We start from the raw sequence: 22,732 nt of genomic DNA on the forward strand, positions 1-22,732 counted from the left end.
TTCAAACTGCTCCTTTCCCTTCACCTCCCACTGTTCGCTGCCATTTCTGTGCTAGTTCATTCTTAACTGATGCGTCATAGCCAATGTAATATCATTCTTAATACTTTGTTATAGTCCTCTCGTCCTTTCTCCTGTTTCTTCCTCTCTGTCCCCTGTTCGGCTGATCAAATCTTTTTGGATCACAGGGTCTCTCTCTTAATTCATGATGCTATATAAATATCAAGTAACATGAAATAGATGTGGTGTGGCTGTTTTTTAAAAAGGCACTTGAGATTTTTTCATCATTTTAGAAATCATTCTTAGATTCAGTATAATAATACTATGGGGCCAGATTCTGACATCTTTATTGATATTGAGTAACATCTTGCTCCATGAAGAGTGGTCCCACGGAAATTTAATTTTTTTTTTTAAACTACTTGTGGGATAAGATACTATTTGGCTATCACATCTGCTCCTTGGAAGGTTGAAATTTACCAAAAATCTTCCCCCCCATCATGCATGTATGCTGATCTGTTATAGGATTGCTCCTGAGTACTGTGCTACTGGTGTGGAATTAAATAGTCAGTACATCTCCTATGTTCACAACTTTTCAGGGACAGCAAAATATTTGGGGTCATTGTCAGTTTGAGAAAGTGTCTGACATACAAGCACTAATACGGGACGGCAGCTATAATTCAGACAGGACAGGCATTCAGGGATCAGATAAACAGGGCTCTACGGAAGACAAAGCACTGAAGCATTGGAGGGGGACTTTACCAAGGGTGAGAGGTGGAACACCTGCATAAATATTGACATGTTTTTTTTAAACAGCTCAAGGCAAGGAGGACGGTGAATCAAATATGGAACCTCCTGACCTTGACAGTGCCCATTGTAATGAATATATCTCATTTCCTTATCTTATCAGTAATTCCCCAAAGCGAAAAAGATAGGGAATGACTGCTTCCCAGTATTTGCTTGCTGAAAGATCAATAAGTTGCTTTGCTCAGACGATAGTTACCACTTTGGAAACAGATAGCGACCCTATTTTTCCATAATAGCGGATCTCATTAGGCTTCTAGAATGCTATATCTTTTTCCTGGAGTCACTTTGATGATAGCTAGCACCCTCAGTGCTAAAAGAGCTCTCCACCCCCCACATCAAACAGCCATATGCTCCCCCCACATCTTGCGTTCTTGCTGCCACCTTAGACGTTGCTTTATAAAGAGGAGCTTTTCACTTCATGCTGCTGCTGCTTTTTCCCCCGAATCACCTAGGTTCGTGGAAGAACCTGCAGTGAAATCTCAACTAGGTCTTCTTTGTCCTGGGAAAATGACTCACGTTGGAAAATGTTAACTAATACATTTTAACTAACACAATGGTAAATCTCATTTAAGACATGGGGCAGTTGTGTTGTGCTAGTTAAAACGTATTAGTTAACACATTTTCCCAGTATAGACAAGGCTAAAGAAATCAACCTGATTGAGCAACTTCCTGCCCTAAGAGACCATCATAAAGTATCCTTGGACTCTGAGCAGTGTTAGATCAAATGGTGGGAAGAGCTTCAGCACCACTGATATAAAACTGCTACAACTGGTGGCGGTTCCATTTTTTTGCATGTGTAGATGAAATCAAATATCCAGTCTTTATGCAAGTATCTTAAGTGACAAACAGCAAGGTTGAAAGACAGGGTGCATGGTTCTCTGCAGACTTCCTGTGTGACTTTGGGCACCAGTTGCCTTGGGCTTGTGGGGCTCAGGCTCCGGGACTGTTTCATTGCTATGTAGACTTCCGGGCTCAGGCTGGAGCATGGGCTCTAGGACCCGGCAGGGTGGGAGAGCCTCTGCTCGGAAGTCTACACAGCAATGAAACAGCCCCAGAGCCCCGTGAGCCTGAGTTGGTTGGCCCGGGCCAGCTGCAGGTTCTTTTCCTGTGTAGACATACCCTTAGCCTCTCTGTGCCTCAGTTTCCACGTCTGTAAAATGGGAATAGTAGCTCTGCCCTCCCTCACAAGGGCGTTATGAGGCTAGATATATTGACTATTGTGAGGGTCCTCAGAAACTACACTGATGGGACTAGTGTGTGATCATATACTGCACTGTTTACCCAGACCATAAAATATCAAATTGTGGCTTTTTTGAAAGCCGTGTGAATAAATGCTTTAGGGGGCTCTTCAGGAACGTGACAGAAGTATTCTCTCAGCCAGGGTAAAGTGTATCTCATCCACTTTGCATGTTGAAGTCCACAGAATTTAAGGTCATAACATTTGGCCCAAACCACACAAAACAAGTGAGGAGAGGCGTCCCCACGCCCTGGACATCTAGAGAGCCTTGGCTTTTTACTTAGAACGTACCAAGCCTTTCCGTAAATCAATTCAGCTCTTCATCGCTACAGCAGATAGGATGAAGGCTCACCCGGTGTCCTCACAGAGGATTTCCAATTGGATCACCTCGTGCATAAGGACCTGTTACGACCTGGCGGGGGTTCCGCAGCTGCCAATTGTCAAAGCCCACTCGACGAGAGCGCAGGTGTCTTCAGCAGCCTTCCTGACGCACATCCCTATCCAGGACATCTGTAGAGCCGCAACGTGGTCCTCTGTCCACACATTTACTGCTCATTATGCCATCACGCAACAGCCCAGGGTTGACACTGGGTTCGGCAGAGCTGTGTTGCAATCTACACGTCCGTGAACTCCTATCCGCCTCCAGGGGTACTGCTTTGGAGTCCCCTAATATGGAATGGACATGAGCAAGCACTCGAAGAAGAAAAGACAAGTTACCTTTTCTGTAACTGGTGTTCTCTGAGATGTGTTGCTCATGTCCATTCCACGACCCGCCCTCCTTCCCCACTGCTGGAGTTTCTGGCAAGAAGGAACTGAGGGTGGGGGGAGCCAGCGGCGTCCCTTATACCGCACCATGCGTGTGCCACTCTAGGGGGCGCCAGAGCCAGCCCCTACAGATACTGTTGAGGGAAAAACTTCCGGCACCGGTGCATGTGGCAAGCGCACACACCTATTATGGAATGGACATGAGCAGCACATCTTGAAGAACACCAGTTACAGAAAAGGTAACTCTCTTTTTTTTGGTTGCTGAGAGAGCTTGATCCTGCAGTGTGCTCAGCACTCCGGCCCCAATCCAGCACAGCACGTGCTTAATTGTAAGTATGTGAGTAATTCCACTGATTTTAATACCAGTTCAGTTTGTCCCAAAGTCCTAAGAAAAGCTTCCTCAGGGAAAAATTGGTTTCGGTCTAAACTCTTCAGAGCAGCTGTAGCACAAGTCACAAGACTGCACCATCTACAGTAATAACTACAAAAACTTCTTTTGTAGTTATTACTGTAGACAGTGCAGTTCCTCTTCTAAAGATATGACTGAAAACACTCCTGAGGTTTAAAAGTGCACTGAACAATTGTTTCTCAAAATGACTGTTCGTTCCATTCATAAACACCTATTAATCAGTTCATAGAAATTAAATAAAAACGTGTCTAGTAAGCGTCGGAAATGTTTTGTCATTTGGACCATGATAACATAATACTCTGCTGTGCTGCTTGGGGAAAATGGGGCTTATATGCATAAATATATTCATTAGTGTGCATTATTTGCTGGTTAGGACCTGCAGCATGGTAAGTGCTTTCCGGACAGACAAGAAGGGATGGTCCCCGCTCCATGGTGCTCACAATCTAAGCTGCAAGGAATCCGTGCAGGAGCCAGATACTGCTCAGACTCCTGATCTAAAAGATCAGTGGCACTCGTAGAGTCAAGCTTTGTTTTCTATTTAATTTCCTAACGTAATAGATCCTGGGCAGAGACCTTAACAGCACTGGCAATTAATCCTCACAACACCACTGGGAGGTAGGTACGTGTTCTCTCCACTTTACAGAGGAGGAAATAGAGGATAACTAACTTGCCCAAGGCCAGAAGTCCTAAGCAGAGCCAAAATTGGAACCTGGGAGTTGTTAATTCCTAGCCCCCTTCCTGAACCCTCTAGATCACTCTCCCTATGTGAGGGTGTAACAGGGTCAGCTACTCACTGCTTGGCGGCACCTTCTTGTGGCTCATCCGGGGAATTTGCTCGCCGCTGTCTGTGCTCTGTCCAGTGATCACTCAGCCCCTGGCCTCAATCACTCGTTCTGCGGCCCCTCTCTCGCTCCTCTCCTAAGCCACAATCATCTTCCCCTTCTGGGGAAGTCGTCAACTAAGGGATAGAATATAAATCTACAGCTAGTGAAATGTACACGCTAAGGTTAAAAATACTGCTGGCTACAACTCACTGTGCCAGTGCTCCGATACCTTTCACCCAATTCCCCGTGATCTGACCCATTTCTCAACAAAGGTTTAAGCAACTGAGTGAGGCCTCCTGTTACTGAGACTGAATTATTGACTGACTCTACTACTCCTTAGTATTGGGTTTAGCTCTCTTCATCCAGAGACCTTAAATAGCATAAAGAATTAGAGCAGCAGTACTCACTGCAGCAGGAAGAGTACTCTGTTCATGTATCTTTGACTTTGAAAAACCGTTTGTATATTCACTTACTCATCATTACATTACTTACTCATCTGGTCCAGACAGATCTGGTTCATGGAATGACTAACAATGTCTGCCCACCCACCAATCAGGATCTGTCCGTTTCTGGATCTCCTAACCCAGGACGGAGGTAAAATCAAACATCCCAGCCTGGGCTCACTCCACCTCGGGACCTGGTGTTTGGATGGGCATCAGAACTAGAAGGCTCACGTTCTGCCCCCATTCAGGAAATCTTAACCAAATTAGAAAGTATTCTACTAGAATCTGCTACCCAACCAAATGGAGATGACTTTTGGCCTGGGCACGACTCCTCCAACATTCTGCAGGCATTCTGGTTGTCTTAGACTATCTCCTGTCCCTGAGGGCTTCAGGTCTCACTCTTAGTTCACTATGGGTACACCTAGCAGTGATTAATGCCTTCCTTCCTCTGGTGGAAAGACATTCCATCTTTAGCCACCTAACTGCTGTATGGTTTATGAAAGGCTTGATCGGGACCTTCCCGCCAGTCCTTATACCTATGCCTCAATGGGACCTTACCCTCATTCTGTCAACACCCATAGGTCCACCTTTCGAACATATGGTGACATGGCCCACCTGTCCATGAAGGTTGCATTCTTAGTGGCCGTCATTTCGTCCAGGAGGGTTTAGTGAGCTAGGAGCTCTCACGGCGGACCAACTGTACAGTGTTCCACAAAGAGAGAGTTTTCTCTTCATTTACACCCCCAGTTTCTCCCCAGGATGGTTTGAGTTCCACATCAATCAAATTATACTTAACTGTGTTTTTCTTGAAACCCCACGCTTCCTCCAAAGACAAGAGGGTTCACTCCCTTGCCATCCGGCGCCCTGGCATTCTACCTGAACAGAACCAATCCCAGTAGGAAATCGGAGACTTTGTGTTGCCATAGCAGAAAGGTCAGGTGGGCAAGCCATATCCTCCCAGAGATTTCTAAATGGGTTTCGGGATGACTCCTAGGTACGTCTACACTACCCGCCGAATCGGCGGGCAGCGATTGAACTAGCGGGGGTCGATTTATCGCGTCTCTAGTCTAGACACAATAAATCGACCCCCGAGCGCTCTCCCGTTGACTCCTGTACTCCACTGCCACGAGAGACGCAGGCGGAGTCGACGGGGGAGCGGCAGCAGTTGACTCACCACAGTGAAGACACCACAGTAAGTCGATCTAAGTACGTCGATTTCAGTGACCTTATTCACGTAGCTGAAGTTGCGTAACTTAGATCGATCCCCCCCACCTTAGTGTAGACCAGGCCCCAGAGAGCTAGAAAATAGCAAGAATCCCTCCCCCTGCAGGTATCACAGCTTACGCCACATGAGCACAAGCTGCCTCCATGGTATCCCTATCTGACATCCCACCGCAGGACATTTTCAGGGCAGCAAGTTGGAGTTCTGTCCACACGTTTGCGACATTGGCTGTGGATACATTGGCTGTGGATGCAGCAGTAGGAATGGCAGTATTGCAAGTATCTTTTATTGCCATCTTCCTCACACCCTCTTCCAGTCTGAACATTGCTTGCCAATCCAATCACCCATGTATGGAATACACCTAGGGGCCAGCACTCAAAGAAGTGGAGGTTTTTCAAGATGTCATCCCTATCTGTATTCCACTACCTGTCCTCCATCCCCTGTACTTCAGATCCTGTTGGATTTGCGGTGATAGAAGGAACTGGAGAGGTGTTAACCCACACTGTCTCTTATAGCCTTGGTCGGGAGCATGAGGGGAGCTACTGTGCATGTGCGGGTCAATGGACACTGCTTTGAAGAATTTCTGGACTTGGGCGTACGGCATGCATGCATACCCATGTGTGGAATACAGATAGGGACCCAACAGCTCTAAGAACCTCCAGTTACAGCAGGTAACCTGCACTTTTTTTAACCAGCATGACCTTTTTCCTTGATTGAGGCTTTTGGGGCTTCTAGTAAAGTGTTCTTAAACAATACCCAATTACCATTCACATTTTTCTGATTAAATTGTCCCTCCAGCTGATTGTTTTCAACTTTTTTTTTTTTTTACAGCACCGTGTGTGTGTGTATGTACACACACACACACACACTGGTCTTGACTCCGTTCTGTTTGCACATTATAAATGTGATCAAGTCATAATCACTTGTACCTAAGCTACATTAATGTTTTAGTGCTGTGATCAGTTCCTCTTTGGTTGTCAAGAGGAGATCTAATACAGGATTCCCCTATGTTGGCTGGAACACTTTTTGAGTTAGGAAACTGTCATCTCTAATATTTAGGCACTCCAAGGATGTTTTAGTACTGGCAGCGTGAGTCCTCTAGCATGTCACTCAGATTGAAGTCCTCCATGATCTCACAGCTTATTTTCTCAATCTACTACTCTTACTTAAGCCAACATCCATCAATTTCAGTGGGAGTCTTGCCTGAGTAACGAATGCAGCGCAGACCAGAAGCAGGTGCATTTTGGGGTGTTAATACATTTCAGGGATATCATCAGGCATAGGCCTGAAGATGGAGTGATTAGTTAGCAACATAGTGTAGCAAACACCTGGAAATGCACTGCCTGTTGTACTATATTGCTGTCACCGATATAATAGCTTGTTCTTCTATAGCTCGTTCCATCTGAGAATCAAAAAGTGCTTGACAAGCATTAAATGGTTAATCCTTATGACATTCTTGTGTGGGAAGCACTGTCTCAATTTTACAGATGGGGAAACTGAGGCATAGAGAAGTTGTGTGATTTGCTCAGGATCCCTCAGGGAGTCAATGGCAGAGCCAGGAATACAGCTTGGATCTCCTGATTCCAGTCTAGTTTTAGCTACAGGGAGAATCAGTAACCCTCAGTTTATTAACAGAGTTATCATACAACTTTCAAAATGGATTTGGGGGTTGGTGTGGCTTGTTGCTGCTTGTACTGCATTCGGTTGATATCCTCAGGGCCCCACTATGCTAGGAACTATGCAAAGCCATACTAAGGCAATCCCTGCCCTGGAGCTTAGTCTAAATAGACAAGACATACAAAGGGTTGGAGGGGCACTGGAAGCCCAGAGCTGAGGGGGACATGCCCATGGTCATAGTGTAGGTCAGTGACAGAGCCACGAATGAATCCTGAGTCCCAGGTCAGCACCCTATCCACTAGGCATTGCTGTTCCACAGAGAAAGTCCCCTTACCCCAACCAAACCTATAAAATAGCTATTGGGACAGCTTGAGAAGAGGTTGCTATAAACATGACTTGTTTCATAAAGAAGGGACATCCAAACTCGTGCAACCAATGATTGTACTGGCAATTTTCTGGGAGCCCGAAGGGTGGTTGCTAATTGGCATAAATTGAAGCAGATTGCAGTCACCCTCCCCTTTTTAATTTAGACTGAGGGCCTGGGGCAAGTACAGGTCCCAGCTCATGGCCAATCCGATCAAGATGGAGCCTCGCATGCTGGAACCTGTAGTCTCCCCCAGGCCTCTTCTCCCTGCTTGAAGCAGGCTGAGGCTGCAATCTGTGTTTGGCCACTCGTGCTACAGAAGCCCAGCTTTAGAAATCTGACGTGGCTCTGGCTAACTATTGCTGTTAATCTTCATTCACAAGCTTTAAAAAGGAAAAAAACAGATTCAGGCTGTTGGTAGAAACTGAAGCTGGGGGGGGAAAATAGTTAAAAGTCAGCTAAAGTCACCTTGGTAACTGCTGCAATACGCTCGCCCAGAACAAGGAGACATCAAACCCAGCTACAAACAGCTTTAAAGAAACAAAAAGAATTTAATCATCTAAAGAATTAATCTGACAACTGCCCACACTTACACCTCCCACAAGTCTTCAATCACTTGGAAATGTGCTTTAATCTCCTCCAACTCCCCTCCAATTTCATAAAATGCTAGATGTGCAGTCCTCAAACTGGGGCATTTCCGGTATACTGCTTACATTTAAATGTGCTGCCTTTCCAAACACTGCAGCCCTGGCTTTTGCCGACTTGTTTTTTCTGGACATAGAGAAACAAGAATTATTTATGTGGGTTGGATGAAGTATTAAATCTGGAATAGACAAAGTTTGCAACAATGTACGTAGTAGTCAGCTTGATCTAAGTCATAACACTAAAAATTACACCAGCCTTTGCTCCTGATTTATTTGGTGATGGGTGGAGAAGTGAAAGGTTATGGGTAAACAACAATTGGAGATATTGGTGCTAGAAACCAAAGTGTTTCTAAACTCTCCTTTAAAATTTGAAACTACAAGCTAGGCATGGCAGGGAAAGCCACGCCGTGAACTTCTTTTTAATAACGCCCCAGCAATTCCATCAACCCCTCATCTGGACCGTCACCCTTTCTATGGGCCAGAACAAAGATTTCCATTCCTGCTGAAAGAATGTTAATGTCTCTTGCAGAGTTGTGTGTCCATTGCACACTCGATAATCTGAAAGTCAGATTTAATTCTTGGCTTTTCTGTAGCACCTTCCATCTGAGCATCTCAAAGCACTTTACAAACACCACTCTGTTAATTATTGCAATTGAGGGAGGTAGCTCCACTTCTCAGATGGGAAAACCGAGACAGAATTTAAAAACAAATCCAAGGCTTTGTTTTCTCTGCAAAAAAGGTGAGGCGTTTTGTTGTTGTTTTGTACCTTGAGTTAGCTATGTCGAGGTAAAACCCTAGCAGAGATGAGACATGGATAGTTTTTTACCTCTACTAGCTACATCAAGGTAAAAACTACTTGTGCATCCACTAGGTTTTTACACTGAGAGAACTGCGGGCAGGTCTACATTAGAAGCACTACATCGGTGCAACTGCATCGTTGCTAGAAATGCATATGGACTTCCTAGTGTGTTGTAAACAGGCCGGGACTTTCATCTGACCCAGTTACAACAAACCGTGGTTGAGTTGTGTCCTCAGTGTAGCTGTCTTGTCACCCAGCCCCCACAATGTCTGCACCCATCATGCTGCCTGTGTTCGTATCGGTGCATTTTGGGAATATCTGGGCAACTGTCCCCGCTAGTGCCCTGGGGATGCGTGCACAGAGCAACAGCAGTATCCACATTGGGGGCAATGCACTTGGGGGTGCCTTATTGTGCAAGGAGGGGGATAGGCCAGCTCTGCTACACATTCATAGTTGTGGGTTTACATCTATACAGCAAAAGGCATGTTACAACCTGATTCTAGGAATAGAGTGATGTAGGCCACATAGCTACTGTGGCTAGTGACTTGTATTAACTACATCATATGTGTGGACACACGTGTCTTGAACGACCTATGTCACAAAGTGTTCAGAAAGTTTCAGTGTAGACAGAGCCTACACCTCGATTCAGCTACCCCAGCTTTACTCTTTTAACATAAACAGATCCCTCCCCAGACCACAATCAGAGGAACAACCCACGTTTCAAAGAAACAACAAACACTATTTTGGAAAGGCTTTTAGCGGAAGAGATTGCTAATTATTTGATGTTACTTAAGTGTTAACTGCCATATTGCTTCACACGTTCACCTTTTTAACAGAATGGCTGGTTACTGATTAATGTAAAGTCTTAACTATTTAGGGTCTGAAAAAACCTGTTAGTTGTATTGCCAAGTTATACATTAGTTAGTGTCATCTGGTGAGCACGTAAGGCACAAGCAGCATTCGCCATTTAAAAACAAGAGTTTTCGATAAGCCCAGCCCTTGCCTTCACAGTGTTGTGGTGGTGGTATATTGGAGCCTGTGGGGGCTGATCAGGAATCAGAGTCCCATTGTGCTAGGCATTGTACAGACTAGTGAATTAAAAACAAAACAAAAAACCAGCCCCAACCCCAGACAGCTTGCATGCTCTAGGTTTGTGGCAAACTCTATGGAATTCTATTCTGTAAAAAACATTAACCAGTCTGGGTAGAAAAGGGCCAATACCCAGTCTCTCATCTTTACTAACTAAATTGCTGAATAACTCTGGATATGCCCACATGTACACAAATTCTGCAATTGCACGTATGAGTTGATAAACTTAAAGTCTAAAATCTCTCATGTTTCTGGTGGCCGACATCCTGTTGGGGGAGAGGGGGGGGTTGGTAACGAATAATTGGAAACTCTAGATGACAAGCTAAGGCGTTGTCTACACTACACCTGTGTTGCTAAAAGTCGGGCAGTGTAAACAAAAATACTTCCACACGCATCCCGGGGTTCACGTTGTGGACAGGAGAGCACTCCTGCCGACAACGAGCCATTTACACTACCACTTGCTGCGGCAAAACTTTTGTCTTGGGGCGGGGGGCTTTTTTAAGCACCTGCGAAAGACAAAAGTTTTGTCATTCAATTGGCAATGTAGACAAAGCCTAACTTTCCCACAGCATAATGTGTATATAAGATCTGATAAGGAAGTTCGGGTAAACCTTAGGTTAAGGTCAATTGATCATTAATCAACCATGCACTTCTTGGGTAATCAAACTGTAAAATGTTTTCTTCAGTGTCTGGCCCATTCCACTGCTTTAAGGCCCCACCTATATGGAGCTGTAAAATGTGTTTGCTGAACCAGTTTAAACTCTCAGGTTTAGATGCCAGGTAGACTACAAAGGGATGTGTCTTCACTGCAGAGTTAATCTGGTGACTGGCATTCAGGTGATCAGCACCTGGGTTAGCAAAGCCCAGTTACTGTGTCCTCACCAGTGCTGCACTCGCCCATGTGTGTCACTAGGGCTGCAGGTAGGGTGACCAGACAGCAAGTGTGAAAAATCGGGACAGGGAGTGGGGGGTAATAAGAGGCTATATAAGAAAAAGACCCAAAAATCGGGACTGTCCCTATAAAATCGGGACATCTGGTCACCCTAGCTGCAGGGGACACATACCATGGTCTTTTGTGCTGCTCTGCTGCTTTCCCAATAAACTGGGAGAACATGTCTGCCCTTCTGGGCACAAGAGGGCGGTGGGCGGGTTGGAATTTTGGAAAGGCATTGGAAGACGGTCAGCACTCAAGTGGTTTAGCCTGTTTCCTCACTGCAGAGTGGGAGTAGGTTACCAGCCCTCGTGAAAGCCTCACTTAGGTTTTAGCTGATAGCCCTAGTTGAGCCAGCTAGCCCGGGTTTAAAGTATCATCAAACTCAGGTGAGAGGGATGTGGATGGGGAGGGGAGTGAGAGCCCTGGGTAACTCTGTAGCGAAGACACACCCCAAATCAACATCATTGGTGGACAAGCTGTTACATCATGATTCTCACATTCTGCATCTGAGACAAGGCTCCATCTTGCAGCGTAGAAAGGGTCAAGCCATATTTGAATGATGTTCCTGAACTGTGCTGTGACATGGTAACATTGTTTGTTTGGTCTGCCCTGCAGGATGAAATTAGAAGCACGTTTTAACTGTCAGGGACAGGTGCTTGGAGTGTTGTCAGCCAGTCTCCTTCCTCTCTCCTCTCCCCAACCAAATACAATGATTCTGTAGTGTAGTGGTTTGAGCATTGGCCTGCTAAACCCAGGGTTGTGAGTTCAATCCTTGAGGGGGCCACTTAGGGATCTGGGGCAAAAATCAGTACTTGGTCCTGCTAGTGAAGGCAGGGGGCTGGACTTGATGACCTTTCAGGGTCCCTTCCAGTTCTATGAGATAGGTATATCTCCATATATTATAAACCAAGATTGACAGATAAGAGAAATGTAAACCCTGTCTTTTCTGACATCATGTAAGTTGATGGCACTCTATATGTGCCTCCCTTTCCAGCCAGTTGGCCTCTTCGCTGTCTCCACCCGTTCCTGTCCTTGATCCCAGTCCTTCTGCTCACTCAGTGCTTTTTGTTTGATGTGTTTTGGGGGGAGGGGTTTTCCTATTGCATGTAAGATCGTTGGATCAGGCACCATCTTTTCCTGTGTTCTCTACAAACACACAAGGAATTATAATGCTACTCTTTAAACTTATAAAGTATTTTAGTTTATGATCCGGTATTTTGAGATATCTACCTGATTATACTGAAGATTCTGTCTTGTGAAGTTCGTAATTGCAGAATGTAACCTCTAAGTTAAACAACATTACCGTGTGTAATGTCCTGCCCTTGTAAAATATAGTATAAAGACTGCATTGTTTTAAAGCAGCTCTACTTCAAAGGGAAAACGGTCTACAAATATTCTGTGAATTGTGTGTGGCTTTTGTACTTTGAATATTGTACTTAATGCTAGCAGAAGTTAGAGTGTTTAAGAACTGGTTATGCAACATCTAAAGCCTTTGGTTGGTCTGATGAAGGAAAAGAGTTAGGTTGATTCAGATTGTCTCTTTACTATAGGTCTCTAACGCTAAGCTTCTATAGCAGTGAGTCAGGACAGCACAGAGCTTTCCGGACAGCCCCGTTTCTTAAAGAATACTAGAAATGGGGCGTGGGGGGACCTGCTAGGTCCCGCAGGCCTTGCCTCTGCCCATGCAGCATTGTACCTTACAGAACATTTTGTCATGCTTCTGGCTTCACGGTATAATTTTACTCCCATTCTTTATTAAACTTTATTTCCAGAACTTTTAAGGTCACTAGATCAAGATGAAGCATTGCATGCTAGGATCAGTAGTCTGTGGGCCGCACTTGTAAAATGGAGACACGGGTGGCTTGCAAATTAGCTATGTCCTTCTGGCAAGCTGTTGTTGTGTCCTTCCGTTAGACAGCTTTCACGGAACTGCTCTAAATAATCACTGAATTCTTCTGCTGTCTTTTCACAAGGCTGACAATAGTTGGAATGTGGGTCTCAGGTTCTAAATAGGTGTACGTTGTTTTTTCTCTTAGAAGCCGTAAGGATAGTTTAGAGAGTGAGAGCTCAGCAGCTATCATTCCTCATGAGCTAATCCGCACAAGACAGCTTGAGAGCGTGCACCTGAAATTCAACCAGGAGTCTGGAGCACTGATTCCACTTTGTCTAAGGTGAGAGGAGCTGGTTTCTTTCTGAGCTCTGCTTTAATGGCTGCAGTTCTGCCTTGTGGCCTTCTTTCTTCATACAGATGATCCTATATAGATTTTAAAAAGACCAGAGCTGAGACACTTTGCCAAAAACATTAGAAACAGATGACACTATCCACAGACCTGAGGAAGAGCTCTGTGTAGCTCAAAAGCTTGTCTCTTTCACCAACAGAAGTTGGTCCAATGAAAAATATTACTTCATCCACCTTGTCTTTCTATTGTGCACATAAGTTCATCATGCCAAAATTGTTTCCCATGTTTTATGTTGGGGGTTGAAACAGCAGAGTTTTTTGATCAGACTAATGCTGCTAAGTATCTTATCAAATTAAGGGATGGCTCCTACGGTCCTGTCACATAAATCCCTTAAGACATTAACTTTAACTTGTGCAGTTATAGGCAAACATTTGCCATCAGTTGTGCACACAGTTTTGTATATGCAAATTCTGTCATTCGTATCCCTAAATGCACATGTTGCACTGCACGTATACTGTAAAGGCTGTATCTTGAGAAGTTGCACCTAAGGAGGGGATCAGGGTTTTGACCAGTCAGTGACCTGTCTAAATCTCCAGAAAATTCAGCTAGTGACTTTTTTGTTTAAATGCTTTTGACAGAAATTGTAAGAGTGTTCTGGTCTTTGAGTTTCAGAGTAAACTGAAGGCCACTAATTCTTATTGAGTTAACAATAATAATTTTTGTTGACTACTTTTAAAATTAAAAATGCAATAAAGGATGCAGTAACTTGCCTCTAAACTCTTTTCTCTCAGATGTACTGGTCAGCCTGACATCACTAGATATTTATGATTTGAATTGTGCAACATCATAAATTAAGGACTTGTCTACATGGGTACATCCAGGAAGGTTAATCCAAATGACAAAAAGTGTGAATTTGCAGAGGATTAGTTAAACCGCATTAAACACCTGTGTGAACATCCTCATTCAGAATTAAGGTCACTTTAATTCTAATTAATAGCATCCACGCAGGGATTTAATACGATTTAACTAATCCACTTCAAATTCATGCCTATTGTTAATTCAGATTATTTTTCCTGGATGTCCACGAAAGATAGACTTGTGGCTAATGCACAGGGCTGGGAATAGGATCTGGATTCTATCCCTAGTTGTTTACACCAGGTCACATGGGAAGTCACTTAACTTCTCTGCGCCTTAATTAGCTCCAGCTGTAAAATGGGGATAACATATTCACATCTCCCTGAGGCTCTGTACTTCAATGCCTTTGGTGTGACTTTAGATTACCACATGGAAATCACTGTCGCAATGAATTATTATTTATTATAGATGAACAAACATGTATCTCTTCTCCTAAACATTTTATTTAACATGAGTCCACTGGCACAGACTAAATTTAATAAGTTACAAGGTAATGGGTTAATATATAACATGAGCTATTAATTTGTAGAAGTTATTATCCTAGTGGGACTGCTTTGCGCCACCACAGAAGAGATGTGGATTCTGGACTCGGTCCTGCTGGTGTTCTCTGAGCTGATGGAGTTGGGAGTACTGTGCCTTATGCATCAGTGGCAGGGACTGGTGCAAATGGGATGCTAATAAAGTCCCAATCAGTCTTCCTCGGCTAGAAGCATTGTAATGTGGAAGTGGGGCCTTGGGATTGAGGGTGTGAGAGCACATGTGCACTTCCAGAGTTCCAGAAGAGACTTGTGACCCGCACTAAGGGACAAGGCTGTGAAAGTCCTTCGTACATTCCCTGAGAATTAGTGGTTACTGGGGTGTGATGTATTCCTAAGGGTGATCACAGATGCTCCAGTGTATATCTTGTGGTGGGTCTGTACTGACCTGCTTATGACCTCCGTTTATGTATGTGTATTCTATTCTCCAGGGGCAGGCTGTTACATGGACGGCACTTTACATATAAAAGTATTACAGGGGATACAGCAATCACATTTGTATCGACAGGAGTAGAAGGAGCCTTTGCTACAGAGGAGCATCCTTATGCAGCACATGGGCCTTGGTTACAAGTAAGAGCCTCTTTTTTTTTTTTTCTTCTTCCTCTTTTACCTTCTTCCTTTTCAGTTCCTTCAAAAAACAATCCCTGTGTACAGGTTTCTCTGGCCTACAAATCTTACAACAAAGCTATACATCCTGCTGCAGCTTTTCTGACGATCAACACCTGATTATTATATGATACTCTCAGTAGCTCCAGAAATGATTAAAAATGTAGAACTATTCCTCGTTAGGTGAATGGAATTTGAAATATAAAACATTGGTTGGCAATTTCTAATTTCTTAAATGAATACAGCAATTTTCATCTCTCAGAGGCCCGGATCACTTTACAAATTCTACATATTTCGGTTCCTGCCACTACAGTGCAAATACCTTAGGGGTGAAACCTAATAGGGGAATTCAGGGAGGCAGAATGGAGTTACCTAAACTAATAGTTAGCCAGGGCCATCAGGGTGAACAGCTTAATCTTTGGGAAAAGTTATGGGCTCTTTAGTGATTGGAAGTGTTCCGGAACCCTGTCTTACATTGTCCCCAAAACAGGGCACTAACCGCTGCACATCATCCTATAGCACCCTCACCACCTCAAATCCCCACACAACTTCTTGCACCAGCACCCTGGATTTCCCTTGGAGTTTCCCCATCCACATGTTAACAAGGGTCAACCCTGGTTAGCTTAAGACCACCAGTGGTGGGATGTCATAGACATTTCCTAGTTGTGTTTATGGCCAAGCAAAAATAAAATAGCTTTGGGAGGAAAGCTCCATTTCTAAAGAATTAGACGCCTGGTGCACTCTCTCTCTCTGTTGTACACTGTTCCTCCAAGGTGCACTTCTGTTTGAACACTATTTAGGATCCTACTGTTCCAGTATCACAATTAAGCTGGCTATGGCTAGTATTCAAGGCATCACAATGTATATGTTCACAAATGTGCAGGAAACCATGCATGCAAATCTGTAACTCCTAAAGGAGCTGATTGGGTAGCACAGCACTCTTACAATGATTAACAGGGAATGGTCGGTTTAAGAGGTGGGTCATTCACTGTTTGCTTGTGCTCACCAACACATGACACACAAGATCTTGTGACTGTGTTAACCCCAAACATAACCGTATTTGTTTGAGTTTACACCACGTGCTGAAATGTATTAATGTGTAGAGCTGCCAGGTAGCCTCTAAAGGGTGGAGAGCGGCAATAATTATGCCATCATTCAGGCATATAACTAATATTAATCCTTCTGGAACGAGCTAATTCCCAAACGTCTGTTACTAGGACCTGCAGATTTACTGGGGTCACATGGGGTTGCTGGGAAGGAAGGAAGGTTTCTGGTGGCTGGGAGGTAGGGTGGGGCCCTTTGCAGGAGCAAGTCCCCACCTTGCTTCCTACACTGGGGAACTTCTTTGGTCTTCACTTCTGCTGGGACCTGCTCACCTTGCTGCTGGCCACTGCCCTGTCCCTTAGTTTAGTGTCAGCAGAGGTAAGGTGGTCAGACTGCAGATAGGCAGGGAACACTGGCAGGCCCGCCAACATTGTGTAGAGCTGGTGGGGTGCCTGAGACTCTTGCCTTAATGTAAGGAAGGAAGGATCACTTTTTGAATGAGCAGCAGCTGAGGGGTTGGGAGTGAAGATGTGAGGTCCTAAAGACAAGTCCATTGGCTTCAGCCTAAGGGGCAAGAGAAGTTGTGGTATGCAAGAGACCTAGTGGCAGTTCCCAAATTGGAGTTCTCCTCTTAGCTTTTGGAGTAGCAGGGCTTGAGAGCACTGGTGTCATCAAAGTAAATCCTGGAGGGGAATTCTCGCATCACTCTGCCAAGACCTCAGCCACACAAAGGCATTGATGGGCTCCAGAGGGAGTAGGTCCGTGGCTGAAAGCAAATCACTGTGGTGTGACGGCTTGTTGTGAAGGAGTATAAACTGGGGGGTTGTGGAGAGGAAGGGAAGCAGCAAGCCTCTCCTGATGTAGACTTTTTTCCATACCATGGGGAAGGAACAGTTTATATAAGTCATCCTTCCAGCTCAGGTTTAAGGCATAGTAGTGGAGGAGTACATGGGGAAGCTTGCCCTGCTGCTGTCCACGCTCTGGGGATGATTAGGTTATTTCATTCTCCCGGAGCTGTCAAACTGGAACCTTTCCCAAATACTTGGCATATTTTTCCTGAAAGTAACTTTTTAATTATTTATAAAAGCTAAATTCTCATAAAGGTCTATCATGTCAGGCTGGGTTATTTCTTAGCTTCTTCCACTCTCTTGTGGTATTGAATACAAAAATTACTTTGATTCACAAAGGTACAGACGTATTCCTGAAGTCCTACTTGTTAACACTAGAGATTTCGGCTCTGTGTTAGCTACTGTGCCAGTCTCTAACATTGCGCGTGACCAAAGACTTCCACAAGGCTTTTTGGCCCTTCCCCTTTCCCCTTGGCTGTCCCAAGGCAACAGCAACAACAGCCTGACCATAATGCTGAGCAAAACCTCTCTTCCCCCCTCTGGGGAGAGTAAATGCCCCAGGTGAGCAAAGAAAAGCTAAGGAAGAGGTGCCCATCCTGACTGCCAGGGTTAGGGAGTTATGGCTGGTAATTCCCAGCGGCTTCAACACAATTAATATGGGATGGGGTTAATATATATTAAAGGTTCTTGGGACAAAATTGTCTGGATGTGCTGAACCTCTCATTGGAAATCTCGCTTGTCTATCTTTAAACCTGCTCAAGGTGAGTGAGAGTGACATATGCTCCCCCCCTCTTTACTTGAGTACACCTCTACCTCGATATAACGCTGTCCTCGGGAGCCAAAAAATCTTACCGCGTTATAGGGGAAACCGCATTATATTGAGCTTGCTTTGATCCACTGGAGTGCGCAGAGTCGTCGTCCCCCTCCCTCCCCGGAGCACTGCTTTACCACATTATATCCGAATTCGTGTTATATCGGGTCGCGTTATATTGAGGTAGCGGTGTATGTTTAGACAGTATGTGCGGAGATTCACTGTTGAAATTAATCTGTCCCAATAAAGTTTGCCCGAACCTTTAATACATATTAATGTTATCCTAGGATAGCTTGTGTCAAAGCTAGTCAACGTGCATGCATCGGCCGTTGGGAATTACCATCCTTAGCTCTCAAACGCTGGGAGTCAGGACTTGCTTATGCAAAACGTTTCAGCTTTAACGTGGCATTCCCTACGTGCCCAGCACAAGGCACACTCCTCCTGACCCCCCTGTCTTGCTTACTTGGAGCACTTACTCTCTCCAGAGAGATGGTGAGTGATGGTGATAATTTCTGCTCCTGCTGCTCTGGGCAGTCATTGTTCTAGGAAGCCTTTGATCATGCACATTGTAAATGTTACCCATCAGCGTTTGCTGCAGTACCTGTTAAACATACAAGCCAATCTACGTAGTACATTTAAAAAAACACTATGATAAAAATGTCCATTAGGTTGCACAGTCAAGCACCCCGAAGTTAGGAATTGCCTGAAGGAAGACTGCCTGTACAACCTTAATTTGGCTCCCTTATGCATGTACATTATGATACAATCTCTAATTACATGATCAGGTTTTCTCCACTGGGCCCCGTCTCACTAACTGCACTGTGTGGACCAGGCTCTGGGAATGAAGTAAGGCTTTGTAGTGAATGCAGCTGTTTTCTGCAGGACCTGTGCAGCATTTGTTTCCGCAAGTCGGAAGGCGTGTAGTGAATGAAGCAGGGGATTGCAGGCGGGGAGAGAGGATGGTCTCATAGTGAAGGCAGATGAACACTGCCCTGGAGAACTGGATTCTATCCCTGCCTCTGCCAAAGACTTCCTGTGTGGTGCTGGGCGAGTCACTTAAACTAAAACCTTCACATGTGGTCACTAATTGTATGTTCCTAATTTTCTGGCTACCCATCTTGGGATCTGATTTGCAAAAGCAGTCAGCATCCCAGCCTGCACCTGAGGTACATGGGAGCTGTCCTCTGAATATTCAAAGTGCTATATAAAGCTAAGTTCTTTGGAAAATCCGGTCCTAAGAGAGTCTCAAGTTGGGCACCCAAAATTAGTGGACACTTCTGACAATTTTGGCCTTAGTACCTCTGTGCTTCAGTTTCCCATCTGTAAAAGGGGGAACAACAACACTGCCCTACTTCATAGGATCAATGCATCAGATGGTGAGGTGCTCCAATACTTTGGTGCTAGGGGCTATCTGTGTATCTAAGAGAGAGATTCAGTGCAGGGTTTAGATGGTGTGCAATAAAAAATAAAGGGCCAGGCAACACACCAAACCAAAATGTTATGGTGGTTCTTTCTTTCAAAAGTTTGCAACTGAGCCTTGATTTAATACAGCTTTGAAACTTTACTGTGCAGAAGAAAAATGTTGCTTTTAATGATCTTAATTTAAATGGAACAAGCACAGAAACAGTTTCCTTACCTTGCCACATCTTTCTTTTAACTTTCCCCTTATTTTGTTGTTAGGTTTACATTAAACATAGTACTGTACTGTATTTGCTTTTTTGTGTGTCTCTCTCTGCTGCTGCCTGATTGCATCCTTCTGGTTCCAAATGAAGTGTATGGTTGACGGGTGAGTTCATAACTCTGAGGTTCTGCTGTAGTTGAAGACTGTATCCTAATGTGTACACAAAAGAGGTCCGAATTAATATTGTGTGGGCAACTCTGGTGCCACCGTGGCCCCCACAGCAGGGAGGTATAATGGCAAGAAAAGTACTGCCCAGCCCCGGTATCCTTGGGCTGAAGCATGTTCTGTGGGGCTGGAACATGCTCAGTGAAGATGGAATCTTCAGAGAATTTTGTTACTAGCGACTGATAAACTTCTTTGAAACATACAAATGCCGATTTTCAGAGGCTTATAACTCCACCAAATTTGGGTGGATCTTCACGGGGTCAGCAAAGCACATCCTTGAACCCAGCGGGACCTCCTGCTAAATTTCTAGTGCTTCCTCCAAAGCATGGAGTCAGTAGGGCTTCTCAACAGAACGAGGGTAAGAATTTTTTAACCTTGTCAAAAAGTATTTTTCCTAAACTTTGTTCTCTGAAATGACAGCATCATTCTTGCTGGAACCTTTCCAGTGAGGCACAGATACTGGCATGGGAAATTTCAGTCTGAATGCTTAGAGTGGCCAAGTTATAAACAGGTGAAAACAAGGTCTTTATAAGTATTAGGAAACCTTAACTCTTGGCATGGCTACCAGCTGTATCTGTAATATAACGTGTATAGTACTGTGTCTAGAGCATCCATCACGCTAGTACTATAGAAGTGATAAAATTGTACAAGCAAACCATGAAGCACATTGTATTATCACCTCCCATTGTTTAATGAGACCGTATTAAGATCATACATTAAAGATGGAAGAAGCTATTAGGTCATCTAGATCAGGGGTTCTCAAACTGGGGGTCGGGACCCCTCAGGGGGTTGCGAGGTTATTACATGTGGGGGTCGCGAACTGTCAGCCTCCACCCCAAACCCCGCTTTGCATCCAGCATTTATAATGGTGTTAAATAGATAAAAATGTGTTTTTAATTTATAAGGGGGTGTCACACTCAGAGGCTTGCTATTTGAAAGGGGTCACCAGTACAAAAGTTTGAGAACCACTGATTTAGATCCTCCCCTAGAGGCCAATGGAGGATTGTTCCTGCGGTACATTTTCTAGTGCTTCATCCAGTCTCATTTTGGATGACTCAAATGCTTCTACCGCTTCCTAGAGAAACTGACTATCCCTCAGTCTAATGCATCTTACTGTCGGGAAGCTTTTCCTGCTGATCAGTCTAAATTATCCATTAATGTCAGCTCTTTACTCCCTAACTTTTCTCCTGGCCACTGGTAGCACCCTAGAGAAGTCCTCTCCCTCCTTAAAACTTGCCCCCTTAAAATGCGTGGACTGTTAGCTTGTCTCCCTTCAGACCCTGGTCATCGCTGAGCCAAGCTGTACATAGTCACACAACAGTGATCCTATCCAGAAGATCGGTAAAACAATGTTGACAGGCTCCAAAAAGTGCCCTTCCCCAGGGCCAGTCCAGGTGGAGTTTTAAAGCTGATGAAACAGAGTTGGGGAGTCCTAGCAGCTCCTTAGTGCACATAGAGACCCTCCTAGGAGATAGTACATGAGTATTCGAAATGCTACTTCCAGCAGAATTGTAAGATCCCTGAATGCAGCAATATGGTGCCCGGGGCAGGTGTAATTATCTTTTCCTTTACAGGGAAGGTCTGGTGGTTTCCTTGGAGTATAGCAATGGGATTCCACCCCCCAGAGAAATCCCCCTTGTTTGTTCACAGTACTTACATGTGTGACACTCTCTGGTGAAAACTATCATGGAAATCTTACAGCAGGGTGTTAGAACTCATGTCCTTTTTCATATCGTGCCATTGCATCGCAGAAAATAAGGAGACAAGGCTTCTGTCCTGAGCTGCTTGCAATCTAAATGAGAGAGAGCACAATGAAAGGGGGAGGGTAGATGAGAGAGCAGGGGGGTCTGCTCCTGGCACAGAGCACTATTTACAAGGAGTTTGATTAGGTGCATTTTGAATTAAAGGAATTCCTTCTTCTGCTGTACAATATTAACGGCAGGAATTCAGCAGGAACACTTTCAGTGCTGTCTGCTCCCAAGAGTTGCAGGAAATTAGCCATGTTGTTGATGAAAGGAAGTAGGCCACAAACTTTGGATCTGCTGGCTCATCCAGTCTAGAAGCAGCAGCTTTATGGATGGAGGATTTCTTAAGGGCTTGTTATATAACTTACTTTGGGGTATATTACACCATTTTACAAGCCAGGCATTCTGAAGATGAAAGGTGCTGTGGTCTGCTTGCCAGCTGAATTTGGGGGGCTCTTTCCTGATCAGAGATTTACCAACTGTGGCAGACTATAAACAGCTGTGTGAAATGTACTATTGTAGCCTGGGGTCAGAGCCAGCCTGTTTCAAGTTAAGAATTTCAAGCCCTTGCAATAGATTTGAACCCCAGAAGTGAGAGATGGTGCATTAGTCATGCAGTTGCACCTGTAGACTTAAAATCATAGCCTTAGATTAGTCTTACGTGGTTTTTGGGTGCCAGTCATCGTCGTATGTAGGTTGAAGTACAACTTGACAGATGTGGTTAATAGACTGAATCTTGATATTGGGCACCAAGTAACACATGCGATATACAGTTCATGCATACCATCACTGGTTAAGTACAAAAAAATCATGCTAACAGTGTAGGTGTCTCAGTCATCAGTGGGGAATCAAACCTTGGGCATTCACTATAGAAAGTACAAACCTCCTCCCACCTGAGCTAGGAGAGTAATTCCATTAATTAAGTAAGTAGCAGACTGTTATAGTTGCTGAGGCTAACCTCTAGAGCATAGGTTCTCAGACTGTGGTCTGTGGACTACCAGTGGTCCGCAAGCTCCATTCAGGTGGTCCACGGATAGTTCCCTCTAAGGTGCG

General features: G+C 44.5%; 1 protein-coding gene across 1 annotated transcript in view; it reads left to right on the forward strand.

The window, feature by feature from the left end:
• The window catches only part of SUFU (SUFU negative regulator of hedgehog signaling), a 114,720-nt gene that overhangs the window by 77,713 nt on the left and 14,275 nt on the right, over window positions 1-22,732 (forward strand). Inside the window, exons 9-10 of the mRNA XM_029911360.1 lie at window positions 13,185-13,319; window positions 15,211-15,349. Of these exons, the coding sequence (XP_029767220.1) occupies window positions 13,185-13,319; window positions 15,211-15,349 (274 nt within the window). The remainder of the gene's footprint in view (window positions 1-13,184; window positions 13,320-15,210; window positions 15,350-22,732) is intronic.

Source organism: Terrapene carolina, unplaced genomic scaffold, assembly GCF_002925995.2.
Source record: "Terrapene carolina triunguis isolate 2854851 unplaced genomic scaffold, T_m_triunguis-2.0 Scaffold95, whole genome shotgun sequence".
NCBI lineage: Eukaryota > Metazoa > Chordata > Testudines > Emydidae > Terrapene > Terrapene triunguis.